This window comes from Octopus bimaculoides, chromosome 13 (assembly GCF_046866305.1).
Source record: "Octopus bimaculoides isolate indiv1 chromosome 13, ASM4686630v1, whole genome shotgun sequence".
Lineage (NCBI taxonomy): Eukaryota > Metazoa > Mollusca > Cephalopoda > Octopoda > Octopodidae > Octopus > Octopus bimaculoides.
In genome coordinates this window covers 1,473,593-1,495,844 of record NC_142940.1, presented here as the reverse complement: position 1 = coordinate 1,495,844, position 22,252 = coordinate 1,473,593, and the positions used below count along the sequence as shown (strand labels likewise).

Genomic DNA, 22,252 nt, shown 5'->3' with positions numbered 1-22,252 from the left:
TAGATTCATGGATAACAACAATAAGGTAGGTGACTTACCAACTTCTTGAGATTCTAACTTCAAATCATGTACCTGCTATCACCAATAATCGTTGGTGATGAAGAATGTAATTATCATGATTGCAGTCTGTGCATAGAATTGAACCAGTTGATGTTTACCTGTCAAACACAAGAATATCAAAATGTAAAAATTAAACTGGTCTGTTATGGTGTATAACAATGTTGATACAGAATCTAGTGACTGATGACTTAATTATCAAATAAGTATAATCTTTAATCTTCAAATGATTTTTGAAATATGATATCATAAGACATTTTATATCTCAGTTATAAAAGAAAAAAATGAATATTATTTAGTTGTTCAGACATAAAATTACTTATTTATACAATCTGCTATCTTTAATAATAATGATCATCATTGTTTGAACATGTATTTCTCATACTGACAAGAATCAGACGAATCTATCACAGATATTAGCTTCACCTTTCATCCTCTCAAGGGTTTGATAAAGTACCTGTGAAATACTGGGATCTATTTAATTCACAAACTCTACCCCTCAAAAATATTGCTCACTTTGTGCCTTTAGCAGAAAGAGTTATGATTCATTTCTTCTCCAGGTACAAGGCCCAAAATTTTGGGGAAGGGGGTCAGTCGATTAGATCGACCCAGCACGCAACTGGTACTTAATTTATCGACCCTGAAAGGATGAAAAGTAAAGTTGACCTCTGTGGAATTTGAACTCAGAACGTAGACAGACAAAATACCACTAAGCATTTCGCCCGGAGCGCTAACATTTCTGCCAGCTCGCCGCCTCTCAGATATGGCACACAGGTAATTGGCAAACAAATAGGTATGACCGGTAGATGTCCTCTTCAAGATATACCAGGTCTCACCCACCTCGTCGTAGCTAAGGAACGAACGAACACACAAATGGTGGTCTTATTGTTATAAACATAATTCATGTTTGTTGATTCTTTAGAAAATACTTTAATTGATGTTCTGAAGCAATTTCAGAGCCATTGCGAAACAAACTTAATCCTATTAATATATAATGGCTTGAAGCAACATAAAACTTAATGTTTGAAAATAGGTACGAGCATTTCCATAAAAAAGCAACCGTCTTTAACACTGAAGCGCCCTTTTTTTTTTACCATTTAATGTCCTTGCGTTTTCTATTCACATTTTTATATATTTTGTAATATACCGTAACAGATATACGATCAATAATAATAAAAATAATGATTTCTTTTATTATTAATAATTGAAATATAATCGCTCTCACAGAAAGTAAACGATTTCAATAACCAGCATCTCTCTTTCTCTTTCTCCGTATGTATGTATGTAAGTATGTATGTATCATACACCCACACTACTGAGAAATCTGAAGCCAAACATGACATAGAATTAAGTTTTCAAAACAATTCTTAAAAGTAAAAATCTTTTTATATATAAAACATCATCATTTCAAGATAAACTATTTGCTACGTAAAATAAAATGGACTCACTAATTGCTTTATATTTGTTATATTTGGTAAATAAGACATAGAAACAGACTTGATCTCGCCAAAATACAAGAACGGACAAGTTGTGAAGTTTTTGTTTTGAAACTGGCGGAAAGAAATCTTTACGGTGGGAAAGTATAATTGATTTCGGTGTAACATCAATTAGGTATCTCAAAGTAAAAAGTTCCGCTTTCTTTTTTTTTTCTTGCATAAATAATATTTCAAAAACGAAATAAATTATTTTGCTATTTGGAAGAAGATAAATCTGACTTTAGAGATGTGCATTCTGATAAAGGGCTCTGGTTGAAATATTTAGACATTTTTATCTGTATCACAACAAACTAATTAATTGCCCATTTAAACTGTTTATATATACTCACTACTGGCACAAACCCTTACTCTTCCCCCCATATCCTACAGTTTATCCATCCAACCATCCTCCCCTCCTCCATCCATCAATCTTTCCCCTAATCCTTCCATCTATCTATCTATCTATCGGTGTTTTTTTATATCTCTCAGTCTACCTGTCCATCTCTCTCTCTCTCTCTCTCTGGCTCTGACTGGCTGGCTATCTGTTTACTTGTCTGTCTTTGTCCGTCTGTCTGTCTGCTTGGTGGTGGTGGTGGTGCTGCTGTTCAATCCATGGAGCAGGTGGCATATTGTATCCTTGAGCAAGGTACTTCATTTTATATTGCTCCACTCCACTCAGCTAAAATTGAGTTCCAGCCCAGTGCTGATGTAGCTTTCTCTCCTTCCAGCTCTTATATTCTTTATATTCTGCTGGGCAAAGGGTAGGAGTCTCAAGAAGAGGACTAGGTCTGCTCATCACTCCGTAAAATTGACAAGAAAAGCCATGGTACAAATCACAGAGTCACACTCACTCTTGAGTGATGGCTAAACTGCTTGTTTTTAATCAAAGCCATGACTGTTTTACATTGGGATAAAAAAAAGTTAGGAGTAGATCTAAGTAAGCAAATGTTTTAGGTGGGTGTTTGGTAAAACACAGCTCTTTACAAATGTTTCATTTTACAATCTCAGATGACCTTTTGTAGCAACCACAGGTTGGGCTTCATAGTAAGCCAAGGGTCAGGTTTCTTATTCAGGTTTTTAAAAATACTTCTCTTACTCTAAACAGATGCTACAACAATGATACAAGATACAAGTCAGCTGCCCTACATTACAAAGCTAATTATACATCTAGGCCATGACTGATACCAAATACAGAAACTTCTAGACACCACATCCACAAAAGTCTCAAATACACACCTTCACTCTTTTAAACATTATGAACCAATGAGAGAGCTTCTATAGGGTCACCTGGTCTGCTAGAAATAGCGACTAAACCACCCTCAGATCACTTTTCCACACAGTTTCCATCTGTCAAATGTACAAGGCATTGGTTTTCCTAGGGCTATAGTAGAAGACACTTGTCCAAGATATCACACAGTGGGACTGAACATGAAACCACTTGGTTGCAAAACAAACTGCTGGCATGGGTTAGATGAGTGTATCATTGAGGCATTGTTCTACAACTGGATGCTCTTTCTATTGCTAACCTTTAATTGTTTTTCAAGTGAGAGATCTCTAATTTCACATGCAGATGGCTAGTTTGTTGTTAAGAGAAATGATGGATGCCAACACTTCTTGTAGCTTATTTATATCCAGTGAAGAGCAGTGACTACTCCCACCCACCCCTTATGTGGGTTGGCCATGAATCTTCTTCACAACAACACACCTGTTCTTGTCCCTCAGTCATACTTTAGCTACTCAACACCCACCTCACTTACAACTGTTCTCCCACTCAGTTGAGGGCCTTTTTTTTGTTTTGTGAGTGACTTAGTGGCCTCACTATTGATGGTGCCATGAAAACAGGGGATTCGGTACACTCTGTTAAGTGGTTGGCATTAGGAAATGTCTCCTGGCATAGGAAACCCAGCCAATGCAAAAGCTGTAGTCCTTGGACTTGTTGGATTCTTTTGAATTGCCATGCCCATGCTAGTGTGGATGGCAGAGGTTACGTGATGACACTGCATCACTGTATTGACTAGACTATTGAATGTTGTTATACATTGCTTGTTACAATACACATCCTCGCATTGTTGTAGCTTCTGAATGATGCCATCTGCTGGCTAGGCAGGCCAAAACATGATGTATGTATGTATGTATGTATGTACAAGGGGGTGCTGAAAAGTTCCTGGTTTTGTGTAAAAGAAAATACAGGAGGATAGATTAATTATGATTTTATTCAACATATTCCCCTCTCAGATTCACACACTTATTGCAGTGGACCTTCAGTTTTTCTAAGCCCTGTAAAAGAACTCAGAAAATTGGGCCTCCACCCAGGCCTTTCACGACACACTTAAAACCAGGAACTATGTATGTAACTGAAAGAAACCTGTTGTATATTAGTATATATGTTCCTCCAACTGTCTTCTTTCTGTGTCTGCCTCCCAAATCTACTCACAAGACTTTGTTGGCACAAAGCTATTGGGGAAATCACTTACCTAAGATGCTGCGGAGTGGGACTGAACTCAAAATCACGTAATTGAAAAGTGAATTCCTGTAATACTTCCAAAGCCCTACACTTAATTCTTGACATACTTGCACCCCTCACCTCCTCCCCTTTATGGCCCAGTTATTTAAATTTAAATACCGTTTCCTCTGAAATCCGTTATGTGTGCACACATGCACACGCACACACACACATATTCATACATACACTCACAAGTACATATACACTTTCATACACACACATAAAGGCAAACATATACACAACACACACATGTACACACATACGTATTCATACACACATACATACATGTATATATATGCACATGCACATCCGCAAAATGTTTCCCACGTTTCCTTCCCCATTCTACAAACTGTTCTTTACTTAATTGACTTTTAATGTTTGTTTTAGGCTATGACGGTGGCGGCGGAGATTATTGCGACGATGGCGACAAGGCCTGTGATAATGGTGGCGGTGGTGATGATGATGACGGCGGTGGTGGTAAGAGATGGTGATTGTGATAGGGGATGGTAACAATAATGACGATGATTGCCCAACTGTCTTATCCAAACAACATAAACCGTTCAAATTCAAAACTTAGCAGCAACAAAACAATAAATTCTAATAAAGGCACAAAGCCAGAAATTTAAATGTGTGTATGGGGTGGGGTAGGGGGAGTCAATTATGTCGACCCCACCCAGTATTGTCTGATACTTTGTTATTTTGTCCCACGTACAAAAGTCAAAGTATTTGAACCCAGAACGTAAAGGACCATAGCTTATAATACATCAATCCAGACATTTTGTTCGGCGCTCTAACGATTTTGTCAAATAATTTACAATTAATATAGAGCAAGTTTCCTTAACAGACCTCAGTTATAAAATTATAATTTGTAATATCTACTGGAATCTTCTACCAGTAATTATAGCGAATATTTGTCAAATGGTATTCAGAATCGTTAAAACCAATTTAAAAAGGACTAATTAGTTTGAGATAATATTATTTGCAACGGAAAATTGATTAAATTTTAAACGATAAAAGGAAAGTAATGAAAAAGCTTTCAAAAATTATTCAATAAAAATATCAAAATTATATGAAAGTTTTCTAAAAAGAATTTGATTATTAATGCTAGATCTACCGTAATTCAGAAGACCTATGATTAAAGACGTTCTAGTTATGACCATCCCATCTTATATATTTAAGACTACATTGTCCGATATATCATTCCTTTTTTTCAAAAAACGGTTGGGTGGAATGTGAACGAATTTGGTTGCTATTTCTACCAGATCAAACAACCGCTTGTGGGAAGGTTCCTCTGTTGATTGGAGAGAAACCTGCTAGTTTAATTCACAGCAATAAAATCGGGAAAGTTTGTATGTGTGTGTATATGAATATATATGTGTGAGTGCTGTCACCGCTGTCACCCGGGTACATTGCAACGCAGTTGGCACGACGACGACGACAACAACAACAACAACGGCTCTCAAAAAAACGGCGCCATTTTTAAAGTTCAGTCGTGAGTCATCTGTTGAACTAGAAACATATTCTATGTCTGGATAAACGGAGGAGTTCGATGTTGCTCCTATGTAAGTAAAATTAGTGTCAATGACGTCCTTATTTCTACCTTAAAATTTTATTTTGCATTAATTAATGTTCATTCAACGATGCCTAGAGTATTTTTTATGTGTTTTCTAATTAATTTCTTCATATTTCTGAAGCCCTCCTCTTTTGTAATGTTTGTTTTTAATCCATTTATTTGATTAAACCTTTATCAAAAAATGGGATTCAATATTTTTGGGTGCAATTTTAAAGGACAGTTATTTTTGAAGGTTAATATACATCTAATTAAAAATTATTTAAATACCTGTAAATGAAGTTGTGGGTTTCTTAATTGCTTCAGGTATTTTGTGCATGTGTAACTGGGACCAGGTCGGGGTTTATCTTATTCTGTTTGGTTGAAATGTATATTTTAAAGTTCTAATAATTGTCTTAATTTAAATAGCTTCTTTCATTGCACAATTAACATCACCTTTCTTTCTGTTACGAGTTCCAAATACGATATCATTTTTTTACCTAATCAGTCGAAGTTTCTTTGTATATTTTAATAATTTGTTAAAATTATTTATTTATCAAAACAAAACAAGTTTAATAAAACTGGAAATTAGGAAATTCTAATTCAATTCCTAAATTTTATATTAACCTTTCTTGTAAATGTTTCTTTCTGTACATCGTTTAATATTTAATCAACTGAAAAAAAAAGGTGGAGTGGGATGAGAGCACCATAATTGTTTTCATTATTTTTTCCATGTATTTATGTTTCTGTATCATGTATTTATAATCTTAAATCGCGTTTCACACACAACTGTCCAACATTTTGTAATGTTATGTTCCATGAAATATCTTTTTAAAAGCATACGGCTGACCCCTTTTAACCGATTTATTAAGCAACACCCAAGCGTATGTTTGTGTGTGTGTCTGTGTGCATACAGATACACACACACACACACTCTTTTAACCCTGTTCTAACCATTTTATTTGCTACGAATTCTAAGTTGACATTTTCTCTCGATGAAGCTTTCAGCAGGTAAATTGACCGTTTTATTTAAAAAAAGCCAAACACCTGATCACCAGGTGTCCAACTTATGAATCTGTTGGTCCACTGCTTCACAACAATATCTGCCTGATTCATAGACTGAAAGGAATGACTAATAAACTACATTCACAGCTGACCTTGCTACATGTTCTTCAATCATTTTGAATGAGCCACTTGTTCCAATCACAATCTTCTTCCTGTTTACTCTAGATAATACAGTTATTTTTGTTTTGATACCCGGATTATATATATATACATATACACGTGTGTGTAGAGAGAGAAAGTTTGTGGGGCTGAAATGAACGATGTTATTGTAAGCGAGGGACATGATTGCTGATTTAATCTTAGATTAATTTGCTAACATCATTTTAAACGATGTCTCTATTTGAGTCTTGGACTTCTGAACAGCCTTCCTGTCTATATTTACCAAATTTTCTCCAGCAACATTTCTCTTTCATCAGATGTGGCAATGAATAGTTTTGATATAAATAAGATGAACTTGGTTTTTTCTTTCTTTGTCATTTCGTCTTTACATGTCAAACACTCTTGTGGTTTAACATTGATTTAACTGGTAATAAAATATTTTATAGCTTCTCTCACTCACACACACACACTTCTCTTTGGCCAGTCCTATGGTCATAGATTAGTCAGTTCATTCTTATAGTCTTTCTTTTATAATTTGAATAGAAAATGCAAATTTTCTGCTTCTGTCAATATGAATCATCATTATTAATAGTTATAGAAACTTGAGTAGCAAGATATCTGTAGATCTAGTCATTACATCAACTATCTCTAACTTATTTGATCAAGTTTTCCTTTAGATCGTTAACCCTTATCCAAGATTCTGTACTCTGGTTATTATTATTTTCTTGTCTACGTTTTGTTTGCAATGTCCTGTACTCAGATATGCACCTATATATATAGGTAGACGTAGGTATGCACATACCTGTACGTATATATGCATATACTCATTTATTTGTTTTACATGATCGAAAGCCTGCGTCATCCCTGTTGTAAGCAGTTTTTTAACTTTATATTTTCTGACGCGACTCTATCACTTTCCCCCCTCCCGTTCTTCCTCTGTTACTACTACGTATCTCTCTCTTTCCCCTCTCGTTCTTCCTTCTGTCACTACTATATTTCTCTCTTCCTCTCGTTGCTCACCTATTCTTCTATTTCCTCCCCTTGTTTCTCCCTCTACTACTCTCTCTCGCTTCCTTACCCCTCCCTGGTCATATGCTTCCGGTCATTAATCCTTTTCTTCCTTGGCTATCGCCGAGCAAACACGCGAACTTACTTCGTCCCTGCTTTCAGTTCGTGCCTCACAGCGTTCATATACACATAATTTTTCACGTCTGGCCGCATAGCCTTTTCCGTTTTCTTTTCTGTTTGTTTTCCTGTCTTGTTTTTTGTCCGCCACTACATTCCTCCATGGCACAGGTTTAATTTGTGTATACAAATTTAATTTGCGGTCCATGGGAAGAGCCATTTTGACGATGCGTCCTGCCCAACTCTTCGAAACGCCGGTGTTGAAATGTGGGTAACTGATGAAGGAAAATGTTCTCTATGTGGCTTGTGTGTTTTCTGTACTCTGGTTATTATTATTTTCTTGTCTATGTTTTGTTTGCAATGTCCTGTACCCAGATATGCACCTATATATACAGGTAGACGTAGGTATGCACATACCTGTACGTATATATGCATATACTCATTTATTATTTGTTATATATATATATATATATATATATATATATATACACACACACACACACACAGAGCAGTTGCCATATTTCATTCCATAGCGGCTACTCTGAAGAGCGCAGGGTTACATAATGGGATAGTTGCCTAACACTCCATTGAACCCCCTAGTACAAAACTGATTGGTAAGATCGGCAATAATGACTATATAGTACTGTACACTTGGATGGGCAAGGTGGCTGAGTTCCTTTCGAGTGTTGGGCCTCACGGAGCAATGACAGACCTTTGGCATTATGTCATACTTGAGAAGAAGACCCATCAAGCTGAGCAAAATAGCAGTCATGGCAGATACTGGTGTCACACAAATGGCACCTGTACTGGTAGAAGTACCCATTACACTCTCAAGCCATAGAAAACCATGCTAAATCAGACTTGAGCCTGGTGCAGCCTTCCAGTATGCCAGCCCAGTCAAACTGTTCAATCCATGGGACAACAGATGTTAAATGATGGAGTAGATAAAACGGGGGACAACTGATGAAGGGAATGTTCTTATTGTTGCAGGCCTCTTTTCTCTGTTTGTTTTTTGCGTTGTTCGAAAAAATGTTCGTTTTCTATGTTTTTGTTTTTTAAGTTTTCGTTTCTCATTTTTTTTTTTTTTTTTTATGTCTTGTACCCATATATGCATGTATTTATACATATATATATATATATATGTAGGCATGTCCATATATGTATGTGTATATGCATATATTTATATATTATTTATATTTATATATATATATTACAGCCATGACAGGAATAGAGTGACAGAATTGTTAATGCTGGATAAAATGTGTTGCAGTATGTTTTGGCAATAACACAAAAGTATTTGAGTGGTCTTGAATATGGTACAGAAGTCTCCAAAATATAACATCTGATATGGCCTATTATTCAGCTTGATAGAAGTGACCAGAAAAGCTTACAATCTCATCTCTAACCTCAGAAATTTACAACTTTATGGCCCTTAATAGAATTTCACTTCACATTGATCCCAATCTAAAATGGAACCAAAACTGCTTCCTCAAAGGCAGGTCCTTGCTTTTAATGGCATCAATTGTATCTGGATTTCTTCAAAAGCATTTGTGTTAACAGAAAGGTTATGTTCCAAAACCAGTTTAACTCTGGTACCCTTGATGAGATTGTCAAAGCCCTCACCATCATATCTGACCATTCAGCAAAGCACAGATGGTTTAACAAAAGAGTTTCCATCTACAGCACTAATAATCTTTTAGGGAGACACGCTATTCCCTTCTTGTTTTTGTAACCACTCCGAAATGCATGCATCCCACAGTCTGGTTAGGGCCCGAGGTAAACATATTTGGTGTATTTACACCTATTTGTCTACACCGAGGTTTTCTCCAATACAAATTACAGTGAATGGTTATCTTGTGGGTTTGAATGTGTCTCAAGCATATATGAACTGGTCAGTGCGTAGTACTGTCACCCTATATATCTATCTATCTATATCTATATATATATATATATATATATATATATATATATATATATATATATACTTACATATATACACTCATAGTTGTGTGTATGTGTATAATGTCTAAACATATTGCAGCTTGATAAATTAAGGAAGTACTCAATACTCATATTAACTTAATTATTCTTCATAATAATTTTAACAAACTCAATAATTCTGATTTTCTCAAGAGACTTCTAATAAGAAACTCAAAACTGTAAGAATTTATCCAATGAGCAGAGACGGGAATTTGCAGGAAGTATTAAGGGGCCCGACAAAGATCAACTGCATTAACCCCCCTCCCCCAATGTTTCTACATCAAACTCCATGCGACCCTTGTGCTCAGTCCTCCCCCTGTTGCTGCTGCTGCTGTCTTTTATTCTAACAGTTCAAAAAAAAAAAAAGATATTTGAAATTTCAAAGCAGCCATTAGCCAACCAACCAATGAACAGCTGGGAAGCCACATTTGGCAGTTGTTTAGCCACTGCTGCTGATAGTGGTGATGGTGGCAGCAGCAGCGGCGGTGGTGGTAGTGCTGCTGCTGGTGGTAACATTGGTGATGGTTAAGAGACTAGGTGTCTTTATGTAAACCTTATCATATCATCTTACATAAATAACTGCCTACTGTTCTTGCTGCTGACAACAATTATGTTATCAGTTTTTTGATGTCACATTTGTAAATTGGAGTAAATCGTGCAAACATTTCTGATTTACTGATTCAAAATATCTTTGGTTTTTGTTGTTTTTTTTTTCTTTTTAACCGTTTGCGACCGTTGACTCCTCTCATTTGCACTCTCTCTCTCTCTGATCCAGATAATAAAAACAAAACAGAGCAATCTCTTGTTTATATTGTCTAAACATTTCAATTAAATTCTATTAGTGTTACCTCCTTTTCTTGTTTATTTTAGATTTCAAATATTTCTAGAGGGAGTTTTTGCCAACTAATTGCTTGGATAATCTCAGCCTATGTTACATAGGTGCAGCCATGGCTGTGTGGTTAGATGGTTTTAGGGGACTGAACCTTGAGCAAGTGTCTTACTTTAGCCCTGGGCTGATCAAAGGTGTGTCAGTAGATTTAGATAACTGAAAGAAATCCATTGCTTGTTCCACTTGAGTTTTGTATGTTGAAATTTGTGCTAAAATTCTTTCACCTCTTCCCCATTCTTACAATGTCTAACAATTACCATTGTCTCTGCAGGTTTCACAAATCTTACTTACTTCTCTTTCTTTCAGTGATCATCTCCATATTACTCTAGTCTGGACCATTCCTGATAAGCAATTTACCAATCATGGATGCATCAATTTATGATGTGTTTGTTGTTAATGTTCAAAAAACAGTTGAAGAATGCATTGCCCTGGCTTGTACGCCTTCCATGAATTCCCTCTACACCCTCAAATCAAACATTGAAAATGCCACCAGTTCTTGGCTGTTGGATTTCTTAGAAAATGGTGGCCTCACCTGTCTTCTGGATAGTCTCTGTGCAATGACCATTCAGGGCCCTTCTAACTTTTCTGATGCCATATTACAGTTTGATTGTCTTAACTGTATTACTACAGTATTGAGCACCGATGTTGGCATGATGCATATATTGGAACTTCCAAATGGCCTGAAAAAACTGACCTCAGGTTTGTCTCTATCTGAATATCTTTTATCTTTCTTATTTTTGTTTTATCATTTTTCCTTGTTAAAGAAGGAGGAAGGCGCCATGGCCACAATTAAAATGATCAGCCAAAACATCTGTTGGACAGGGCTTGCCATAGAAATGTAGGTTGGTGCTAACCAAAAATGTATTTCAAATCCTTACAGAGTGAAATCTACTGGGCAAAGGGGAAATTTAATTCCAAAAACAATTAAGACTGAATCTCAAATACACACATACAAAGCAATCATGTGTATATTTACTTTTATATTTACACACACACACTCTTACATATATATATACATACACAGAGTGTCTTATAGTGACAGGGCCCCTTTAATTTGTAATTTAAAAATTGTGGCTCTTCACTTTTGCCATTGTTGCAATCCTAGTTATCTGCACCCAAAACGTGTCCCATTATTATGAGACACCCAGTTTGTTTATATATGTTTGATTCTCTCTCTCTCACTGTATATTTATAGAAAATGATTCAGTCCTTAATTCAGTAAATTCTTTAACACTATAAGAAGCTGTTCCAGTTGATATTAACGAATAACTGTTACATTTTGTCAATGTAATCAGCACGGACGTTAAATGATGATGATATATATTTAAAATGTTCGACAAAGAAAGGAAAAATAGATGAAAACTGGGCAGAAACTTAACAGACAGACAAGGAAGACAAAATCATGAAACAAGGAACATTCACCGCTGATTTTCTCATCAGTTTCCAAGACGTTTTAGTGGTTTCACGCTAGCATCTGCTTTCCTTGCTGGCATGGGTTGGACGGTTTGATTGAAAACTGGTAAGCGGGAGAGCTGTACCAGGTTCCAGTCTGGTTTAGCATGATTTCTATGGCTGGATGCCCTTCTTAACACCAACCACACAATTAAAACTTTGCAATAATTAGGGAGACTTACATAAATTGTTAAAGCAAGTCTTTTTTTAAATAGTTTTATAGATTTGGAAAGCAGTTATTCTTACAGTTCTCCATTTAAGAGATGAGGAATTATTTACATTATTTACATTTGATGGAAATCTACTGAAACAACAGACAAGATGAGGACAAATATCCATTAGATGTAAATAATGTAAAGTTTTTCTTATTTCAAAGTTTATCAGGTTTTGTGAAAATGTAACGATTATCTTGTTGTCTTTTGTTGCAGCTTTAAACACCAACCACAGCATGACGAAGAAAGAATTATTTGAAATCTTATCGGTTCTCTGTATGTTCAGCCCACAGAGTTATTATGCTGTTCTTGAAGCTTTGAATTATTACAAAGTAAGGTTTTCTCTGTTTCTGCTTCATTGAAGAAGGACCTAGATCAGAATGAAGGTTACGCTTAGAAATTATGTGTTCAATTAAGGATTTGGATGACAATGAATATTAGACTAAAGATTTAGATGAAAATGCATGTTAGGCTATAGATTTAGATGAGAATAAATTTTAGACATTAGGTTTACATGAAAATATATTAAATATAAAAGCTCAGACAACTTAAATGGAATGACAGTTAAACTGATGATTAAGATGAGGATTAATGTTAGATTTATTACTTAGATAAAAACTAAATTAGCACATCTTTCATCATGAATTAAAATATATTGTGTCATAAATGAACATGTACTTTGTCATAAATGAACATGTATTTTGTCATAAATGAACATGTACTTTGTCATAAATGAACATGTATTTTGTCATAAATGAACATGTACTTTGTCATAAATGAACATGTATTTTGTCATAAATGAACATGTATTTTGTTATCCATTTCAGAAAGAGACTGATCAAGCTCACCGTTTTAGTATTTTAGTCACAGAAATAACTCAAACTGAGACAGTTGCTTACAAATGTACAATCCTGACTGCCATTAATTGTATAATTAATGGTAATTTAAGTTTGCAAGGAAGGAACAAGATCCGTAATGAGTTTATTAGTAAGTTCAATTAAATATTTACATCATTCAAGAACTTTATTCTTTATCCAGCACTTTCCATTTGTTTCTTCGTGTTAACATGTCTTTGATATAAATTATTGTTTGGGCTTGAATTTTTATTTTATTTTTAAAGATTTTGTCATCAGGTGGTTTTTTTAATTTGGAGTCTAAATTTTACCGCTGGTCAAGGGTGGGGGGTATTCCTTACTTCTAAAGAACAGACTTCGTCTAGAGGTTGTATAACAGCAGTTTGAGTGTAGTATTGAGAAGGGAAATTGTTGCAGATGTTTGAATATGTGACAACAGAATAAAGACACCTAAAGTTGATTGTGCAACAGATCCAAATAAAACTAATGATGACAATCAGCTGGACACTACGAAGGGTGGAACAACAACAACATTTCACAGGCACCACACAAATCAGTGATTGTCTTGGTTGCTGATTTCTACACTGGAATGTGAAGATCTCAGGATATGATCGGAATGTTTGGAAGTATTCACCACTGTGGAAACTAAAGCAAGTTGAAGCAGTGGTGTCTTGCAATTTGCTGATGATGACATTCTCAATGAACTTTGTGTTTTTAATGCACAAAATCTCTCTTAGAACAAATTTCTCTGAGACCAAATATTACACAGCTGGCACCATTCTACATTTGTATATACACTATAGATATTAAATACATAGTTATTTTAATGGAATGATGTTTCAGGTGTGTTTACTGATTTAAGCATTATGATATAATTCCATTTTATTTAGGTCTTGGACTTTTGGATGCTCTCAGTGTTCTACATGCTGAAGAATTCGATAAAGACTTTCAAATTCAAATAGAGGTAAAATATTTCTCATTTTTTACATTTTCAAGACCATTAGTATATTAAATTTGAAGCCATTTTTATATTCTTGTGCAAATTGTTTCATCTGGTGTGTGTGTGTATACCATATTTTTGTTGTTGTTTAGCTCCCGGCCATTCCTGATCCAGCGGATCTTTAATCAGGCTGTGATCATGCTACCAGGGATTAAATTTTCCAACGTGTCTTTCAATTTCTTAATATGAGTGGGTGATTTGAGAGTTGGCTGCTATTTCTAGAAGGTTGAATGACTTCATTAAGGCTCTCTTGTCAGTTTGTCATTTTTAGATTTTCTTGTATCAGGAGATAGTGGTTAAAATAGATACCAGGTGTGTACAGGTGTTAATTAGAATGGTTTCTTCTTTCTCCTCTATCAGTTTGTGACATTTGCCTAGCAATAATATCTTCAGTGTGAAGGCACAAATATTGGTTTGGAGTTCGAATGAGGCTTCAAATTTTGACATTACTATGTTATTAGTGTTCATATTTTCCCAACTTTAATTTCTGATATCCCACTAGTTTCTTTAGTTACTAACAGAACTATTTTAGTTAATTAAATTATTTCACCTTTGTCCATCCACTTCAAAACACTATATCTTTAAATAAGAATGTAGATTAATTAAACTTACTCTTTTGGGAAATAAGAATTTCAACAAATAACTAGATTTCTGAAACTTTATGTTCTGCTGCTGAAAGTTTAATCAACACGACCAGAAACTTGTGAAAATCGTTTTGAACTGTAGCCAAAATATGTTATAATAGAAATTTCAAGTTTTAACAGTTTATTAAAAAAAATATTTTTGTTCCAATGTACAATGGCTAAATTAAATAACATGTGGAAAGTTGTTTTAGTGCTGTAAAAAAAAAAATATATTCTTAACTCTTTCTGTCAGAAATATTTGTGAAGAGTAAAAGTGTCCAGCCAGGAGAAAGGAAGGCTGTAATGTACCCCCACCCCTTTTAACCAATTCCATTTAGCAGAAAACGGATTTGAAATGTGCTGAGAGTGATTATGGTGATGATGATGTTGAGGTTTTGCTTTTCTTCTCCTTGCAGGCATTTTATTCTCAAAAGCACAAAGATGAAGAAGACATGCAGACCAAATTTGAGATGGATTACCAAAGCCCTTCAGCATTATTGGATTCTATTATTGAAAAGGTAGTGTGAATTCCTCATATATATAAAGCCTGATATCTCCAGATTCAACAATATCAGAATATATTATCTGTTGTATTAAATATTTTCCAACTTGACTAGTTGATATCATGGGTAAATTTCTTTAAAATGGCAAAATATATGGATTGACTGAGACCATAAAATAACTGATGAAATTCTGTGGTTAATGGCTGTTTTATGTTCTGGCTCAAATCTTACTGAGATCAACTTCCAGGATTGTTTTAATCAACCACTCCCCTCCACTACCCCACAATTTGTGGCCTTGTGCCCCTGTTAGAAATTATGATTTAATGCTATCGTTGTTAATATTGGTGATTGTGCCAAAGGCACTCTCTAGTGTCATTTGTATGGTTTAGATGAATATATCAAGGAATTGTTTTACAGATGGATGCCCTTCCTGTCACTTACTCTTGTTTTTCAAGCAAGGGAATTCCTATACCATGCCCTTGAAGGCACAAAACCAGCAGCATTGCCTATTGAAAAGAAAAAAACAAAAGTAACATTACCATTCTCTGTATCTGAGTGGTTTTCAGAGAAGCACAAATGGAAACACACATGCACATACACACACTCTCTCTCTCTCTGCTCATTAACTCTTTTAATGTTACTGAAGTAATGAATTTAGTTTGTTAGCTTCATTGCTGAATGATATATTGAAGAAATTAAATACTTTCTCTGATGTTTGTTTTCATTTTCCAGACTCTGGGAACACCGAAATATGTATCGTTTCTGCACATTTTACAAGATTTACTCTCCCTTGAATACAACAGTGAAAACGAAGAAAAGTAAAGAAAATTTTTTACTTTGCCCCATGTGTTAATTCATTGAATATTCTTTTATTTATTGCTCAATTAGAATGAAGGGCCCTGCCCATTGCTCCCTTCTGGGTCCCTGAGATTGGTGAGAGGAAGGGAGACCTGGTCTGAATACTTGCAACAGAATGAATTCTTGCTAGAGGTACTAAATAGTTAGGAGATGAAATGAACTCTGCTGGAGGCACCAAAGAGTTAGGAAATGGTAATGTTAAACTGGGCTGGAGATGAAGTCTACCGCCAAAGTAAGCCATGACAGAATTTGAACCCAGAATGCAGAGAACCAGACTCCCTCTGGTTTGCATTTATATATTTCGTGTCATTGAAGGGAGATAACCACAAACCATTTCCTTCCATTTCTGTAAGATGAGCTGTTAATGGTTTAGAATTATTCCATCTTAGGTTAAATGTTGTTTATTCTCTTGGGTGGCTGTTAGAATTGGTATTGTCTTGGACAAAATATCTTGAGTATTAGCTAATATTTATTTACATGCTAAAGTTGGTAATATTAGTGATGTACCAAGGTGTTTATGTAACCAAATAGATTCTTGAAAGAAGTGCTGCAGTTTAGCCACACTGTTAGGACTGTAACAAGTAAAAGAATGGCAGTTTTGATAAATATCCACAAAGAACTACTTTCCATCAGTCGTAGACACCATTGTCAGGTTAACACCATCACCACCAGGCACCTTGGAGGTTCCTTTAGTGGACCCCATTTTGTTGCAAGCATTTGAGGCAGGTTTCCAGTTTAAGGATACCTCCTTCTCAACCTCCCACCAAAGCCAACCCTGGGAACCATGTAAAAAATCATGGGTACTGCCTGCCCCCCCACCCCCACCCCTCACAAAAGGTTTTTTCTAAATAAATACTTTTAGTTTCTTGTTTTTCTTTAGAAGTTATTTATAGGTAAACCGTTTGTTCATTAAAATATCTTTATTAATTATTATTATTTTGTTGTCTTTAGTTCAGAGAAATGGCAGCTGATTGAAAACCTTATTCCCAAAATTCAATCGGGAGAGAAACCAGTCTGGACAGACGGTCAGAAGTGTAAGAAAGTGTATGACAAAGATCTTGACATTCTGAAGGAAGATAATTTTATTAATTCTCTTTGTGAAGGAAGCAGTGATAGTCAAGAAGGAAATGCTGCCCCTGTAATTAAATACCCATTTGGAACTGAAAAGAATCTGTTTGACACTAATTGTGACAAACTTTTATTATGGATGTGTTTCACACCATCAAAGAAATTGAAGAAAATCCATTGGTCGAAAATAACACCAAAAGAAATCGGTACAAAATTATTATTTCTTACTAACTTACGCACCCATTTTCTTCCTGTTTTCTTTCATATTCACCTTGCACTTTGGCTTCTCTATGTATTCACTTCTTCAGTAAAGACACTTGGCTCCTGGCCTCTCTATCATACTTAAGTAATATACTTCATCCAGTTGAGGATTTAGACTATTGTATAAATTTCTAAAGTCATCATCATCATCATTTAACGTCCATTGTCCATGCTGGTATGGATTTGATAGTTTGTCTAGCACTGGTAAGCTGAAGGTCTGTCCCAGACTCCAGTCTGATTTGGCATGGTTTCTATGGCTACATGACCTTCCTATGGTTTATACAAATATTATAATTTATTATTGATTTTTTTTTCTTTTTCTTTTTTACAGAGAAATCAGATAATTGCATCTGGAGATCCAGTAATGACTTTCTACCAATTATACCAAATTTTAGTAAAATGGAAGACCTGTTTTATTCTAATATTCCTGTTGAAAATACCCATGTAAGTAAGACTAAACTAAATCTCTCCATTACGTTATAAAGTGCAGGTGAATCTGTGAGGTTTAGAAGTTTTGCAACAACATTGTTCTCTCTTTGATCTCACTGTCTGGTATTTGGTGCCAGTGTTGCCTCTCATAATGGTATGCTGATTGATACCATACATGTAGAGTTTGGTGCGGATGCCTGTCATGTATGCAGATGTGTGTTAGTGTGTAGTTGTGTGTTTACATTTTGCTGATGCACATCTATAAAGATTGGTACATTTGATATAAAGTCCATTGTGATATTTGTTCTGTGCCAACTTACAGATACTCCCCTTGTCATTCTTATCAGAAATGCATTAAGCCAGTGATGATCCATTAGAAACTAATAATCAATCACACACTTGTTCACCAATTGTTATTCAATAATCCACTCAGAAATATTTCTGGAGTCCTTTAATGTGTCCACTTGAGTTACACAATTTGTTTTTGTTGTTAAATGTTTCCCATTTATCTCTTCATTTCTTCTTTTATCAATCTTCGTCGAGGCAGCTGGTCGGAATGCAGACTTTGATGAATGTCACACTGTTTCTTACACGAAGTGAATATGATGCTGAGGATTTAGTCAGAGCTTTACAAGAGAACAATGTTGCTAGCATACCTCAGACCACTCTGTCGAGTCTTATCAAGATTCTTCCAACTAAAGAAGAAGTGAGTATGAAATAACGTATTCTTTAAATTAAAACTTTAGAGAAAACTTATGCTTAACTTCCTAATTCTTCTATCAACAGCATTGGCTCTCAAATATATTTTTGCTTTTAGAATCCCATGTCTTGTGCTTAATGAGTTATTTTACTCTATTAAAATAATCATTTAGAACAATCGTAAGTATTAGTCGACCAAAGATAAAAAAAAACAGTGTTCTTAAAATATTCTAAACTGTATTTCCTGTAGGTGGCAGCACTTCGTTCTTACCAAGGTGAAAGATTGCTTCTTCACCCAACTGAACAGTTCCTTGTTGAATTATCTGATGTCAACGATTTCCATTTGATACTGAGAGGTCATTTCCTTCAATCAGAATTCCTTATCAAATTTGTCAAACTGCGAACCAGTATTCGTAGCATGGTAGATGCCTGCAAAACTGTCTTAGAAGATGCAGGCTTGAGAGATTTCCTTCATTTAATTTTGGGAGCTGGTAATTACCTTAACCAGGTAAATAATTTCCAAATTTTTTCTTTTTATATTTTGTTTATTCCTTATTTTCTATTTCTGATTTCTCTATTTTCTGAATACATATATGTGTCATCATCATCATTGTTTAACGTCCGCTTTCCATGCTGGCATGGGTTGGACGGTTTGACTGAGGACTGGTGAGCCAGAAGGCTGTACCAGGCTCCAATCTAGTCTGGCAAAGTTTCTACAGCTGGATGCCCTTAACGCCAACCACTCCGAGAGTGTAGTGGGTGCTTTTTACGTGCCACCAACACAAGGGCCAGTCAGGCGATTCTGGCAACGATCATGCTCAAAAGGTGTTTTTATGTGCTACCTGCACGGGAGCCAGTCTGACAGCACTGGCAATGACCATGCTCAAATGTTTTTCACATGTCACCGGCACATGTGCTGGTAAGGCGACGCTAGCAACGATCATGCTCAAATGGTGCTTTTCATGTGTCACCAGCACGGGAGCCAATCCGTAGTCCTGGCAACGATCATGCTCGGATGTGCTTTTACTGGTACGAGTGCTAGTCAGGCGGTATTGTCGTCAGCCATGTCAGGAATTTTGATTTCACTTGCCTCAATAGGTCTTCACAAGCAAGGTTTATTGTCCAATGAATGAGGGGTATTCATAAATGGGCTGGTCTCACTTGACTTGTCGGATATATTTGTGGAGTAAGCCCTTTAGATTTATGCAAAATTGATTTTATCATAACTGAACATAAAATCCAACATTAATCCGACCCCCGACTCACATATATGGTTTACAGGGTAAATTTGTACACCTCACCTCTGTGTGTATGTATATGTATGTTTATCTATTATATATGTGTGATGCATATTTCTATATGTTCTCTGGTTTATAGGAAAGCTGTTATGGCTGTGCGTATGGTTTCAAGTTATCAAGTCTGCTTGAAGTGTCCAAAATAAAAGCTACCGAATTCAGCTATTTCAACTTACTTCATCATTTAGTGGAATTGGCTGAAGAAAACGATGAACAGGTTCTCATGTTCACTGCTGATGCAGACATTCTGGAGAAAGCTGCAGCGTAAGCAATCTTTTTCTTTTTCTACTTCAAAATCAAACTGTTTTCATTTCCATAAAAATGAATAATTGCAACCAATGTTTTTATTTTTATTTTCCTGTAAAGATGTTGTTTGGATGAGACGCGAAATGAAGTAACGGCATTGAGTAACAGTTTAAAGCAGTTTCTGAAAGAACTCAGTCAAGCTGACCAGGAAGTGAACAATTTATTTAGTATTTTTATCAAGGTGAGGTTTTGAGGTTTCATTGAATTTTTTTTCTTGTCGCTGAGTGAAATTTGGTAGATGGAAATTGTGTGGACGTTTGTCCAAGGAGCTGTTTTGCTTTAAGTCATTTAATTTGTCAGCCAAATTTAGCACCACCATCTGACACTTGGGTATCTTTAGTAGAGCAAGCATTTGGACCAAACTAACTGACTTCTTTCCTGCCACCATCCTCAGCAGACACTGAAAAAGGGTCATCAGTCCTGTCCTTCCTCCTCTCATTAAATCTAACTTTATTCCTAAGCAAGTAATTATTATTATAATTAGTTTTGTATAACAAACAGTTTAGCTACACACTGTCTTTCCACTATTAATTATGTTGATCTAAAAATGTTTTTTCAATCAAAAAGAAAAAAAAATTCCTGAATATTTTTCAGGATGTGAAATTATTATTTGGTGAACTCCAAACACGGTTGAGACTTTTACGAACATTGGCTCATAAGGTAGCTGGTTACTTCTGTGAAAACGTCGATGATTTCAGCCTTCAGAAGTGCTTCCAAGATCTCCATGAATTCTATGAAGCAGTAAAGAAATGTCGTACAGTAAGTAATGGTAGCAATTTTCTGGTTCTTCAATGAATTTGGTAGAGTAAGTTGACTTATTTCTCTTGATACCATCAGATGGTGTTCAGGGTTTAATTTAACTGACAATTCAGTGAAACTTTCTTTGTCATTTATTCTGATTGACTCCTGGAGCTGTGTGATCATTTCATGTTGTAGAAATAATAGTCACATCTCCTTAAGATTACACCTGTACCATCTTAAAAGGGAAGGAAGGCCACATAAGCTAACGTAGTACAGGGATTGTCATGTGTGGAGAGCTTTTGATCATAGATCCACTCATTCAGGGCCAACTTGGGTTCTGATTTCTAATGCAATTCTTCTTTTATAACATATTTATCCGCATTGATCTTCGTTTAATATTCACTTTTCTCTGTTGCCAAGGGTTGGACAGGTGTGACAGCATTCTGCTATTTGTTGTTCTCCTTCACCATCTGACGTACAGCATAGGAAAAAAACTGTCAATATTTCCCATTGCAAAGGTGGTGAGCTGGCAGAATCATTAGCATGCCAGACAAGATACTTTGTGACATTTTGTCTGTCTTTATGTTCTGAGGTTGACTTGGCCTTTCATCCTCTTGGGGTTGATAAAATAAGGACCAGTTGAGCACTGGGGTCAATGTAATCAACTTGCCTCCTCCCCACAAAATTGCTGGCCTTGTGTCAAAATTTGAAACCAATATTTTCTGTTGTGTCAGAGGTAGATTGGCTGCCCTTCATATCACCGACTATTCTATGGCAGAGACTGGATGCAGTTTATTGTGCCACCAGCACTGGAGAGTTTGTCAGGTCTATAAAGAGTATCCTGTACATCATATCAGTATTTATTCACAGCTATTGCTCTCCTTGTGTGTGTTGGTTTCATTTCAGTTTGAAGAGTCCACACCTACATCATAAATATAACAACAGCTCTATATAAAATACGGAGCTCTGTTGAGTTTCAGGACACTCTTTAATTTTATTTTGATATCATGTACCGTCACCCCTTCCACCATTGACTTTCCCATGTTTTCTGTTGAGATAATTTACTCTTTCAGGAAAATCATTTGTTAAAGAAGCATCATGCTTTGGCAGAAGATCGAAAGAAGGAAATCAAAAGTCACCTCACTAAAAAGAAGTTATCACTTCAATTTGGATTAGAAGCAGGTATGTGCAATTTTTTTACCTGAGTTT

General features: G+C 35.6%; 2 protein-coding genes across 6 annotated transcripts in view; one reads left to right on the top strand and one right to left on the bottom strand.

The window, feature by feature from the left end:
* The window catches only part of LOC106868062 (centrosomal protein of 135 kDa), a 45,434-nt gene extending 40,166 nt beyond the window's left edge, over window positions 1–5,268 (bottom strand). For 2 of the 3 annotated variants that reach the window (XR_016243931.1, XM_014913171.3), the window contains exons 1-2: window positions 1,506–1,651; window positions 39–158 (exon numbers count right to left, since the gene is read on the bottom strand). The gene's annotated coding sequence lies outside the window, so the exon portion shown is untranslated. Of the gene's footprint in view, window positions 1–38; window positions 159–1,505; window positions 1,652–5,149 lie in introns of those variants that run through there. The other variant, XM_052972299.2, reaches the window with a different exon arrangement.
* LOC106868073 (inverted formin-2) overlaps window positions 5,204–22,252 on the top strand; it is a 35,199-nt gene continuing 18,150 nt past the window's right edge. For 2 of the 3 annotated variants that reach the window (XR_016243932.1, XM_089361373.1), the window contains exons 1-15: window positions 5,268–5,597; window positions 11,049–11,441; window positions 12,623–12,738; window positions 13,234–13,393; window positions 14,151–14,224; window positions 15,300–15,401; window positions 16,119–16,204; window positions 17,196–17,518; window positions 17,905–18,017; window positions 18,550–18,708; window positions 18,952–19,209; window positions 20,079–20,260; window positions 20,363–20,483; window positions 20,897–21,061; window positions 22,117–22,225. Coding sequence is in view for 2 of the 3 variants with exons in the window: in XM_089361373.1 (XP_089217499.1) it covers window positions 11,105–11,441; window positions 12,623–12,738; window positions 13,234–13,393; window positions 14,151–14,224; window positions 15,300–15,401; window positions 16,119–16,204; window positions 17,196–17,518; window positions 17,905–18,017; window positions 18,550–18,708; window positions 18,952–19,209; window positions 20,079–20,260; window positions 20,363–20,483; window positions 20,897–21,061; window positions 22,117–22,225 (2,305 nt within the window). In the remaining variant the exon portion in view is untranslated. Of the gene's footprint in view, window positions 5,598–11,048; window positions 11,442–12,622; window positions 12,739–13,233; window positions 13,394–14,150; window positions 14,225–15,299; window positions 15,402–16,118; window positions 16,205–17,195; window positions 17,519–17,904; window positions 18,018–18,549; window positions 18,709–18,951; window positions 19,210–20,078; window positions 20,261–20,362; window positions 20,484–20,896; window positions 21,062–22,116; window positions 22,226–22,252 lie in introns of all 3 variants that reach the window. The other variant, XM_089361372.1, reaches the window with a different exon arrangement.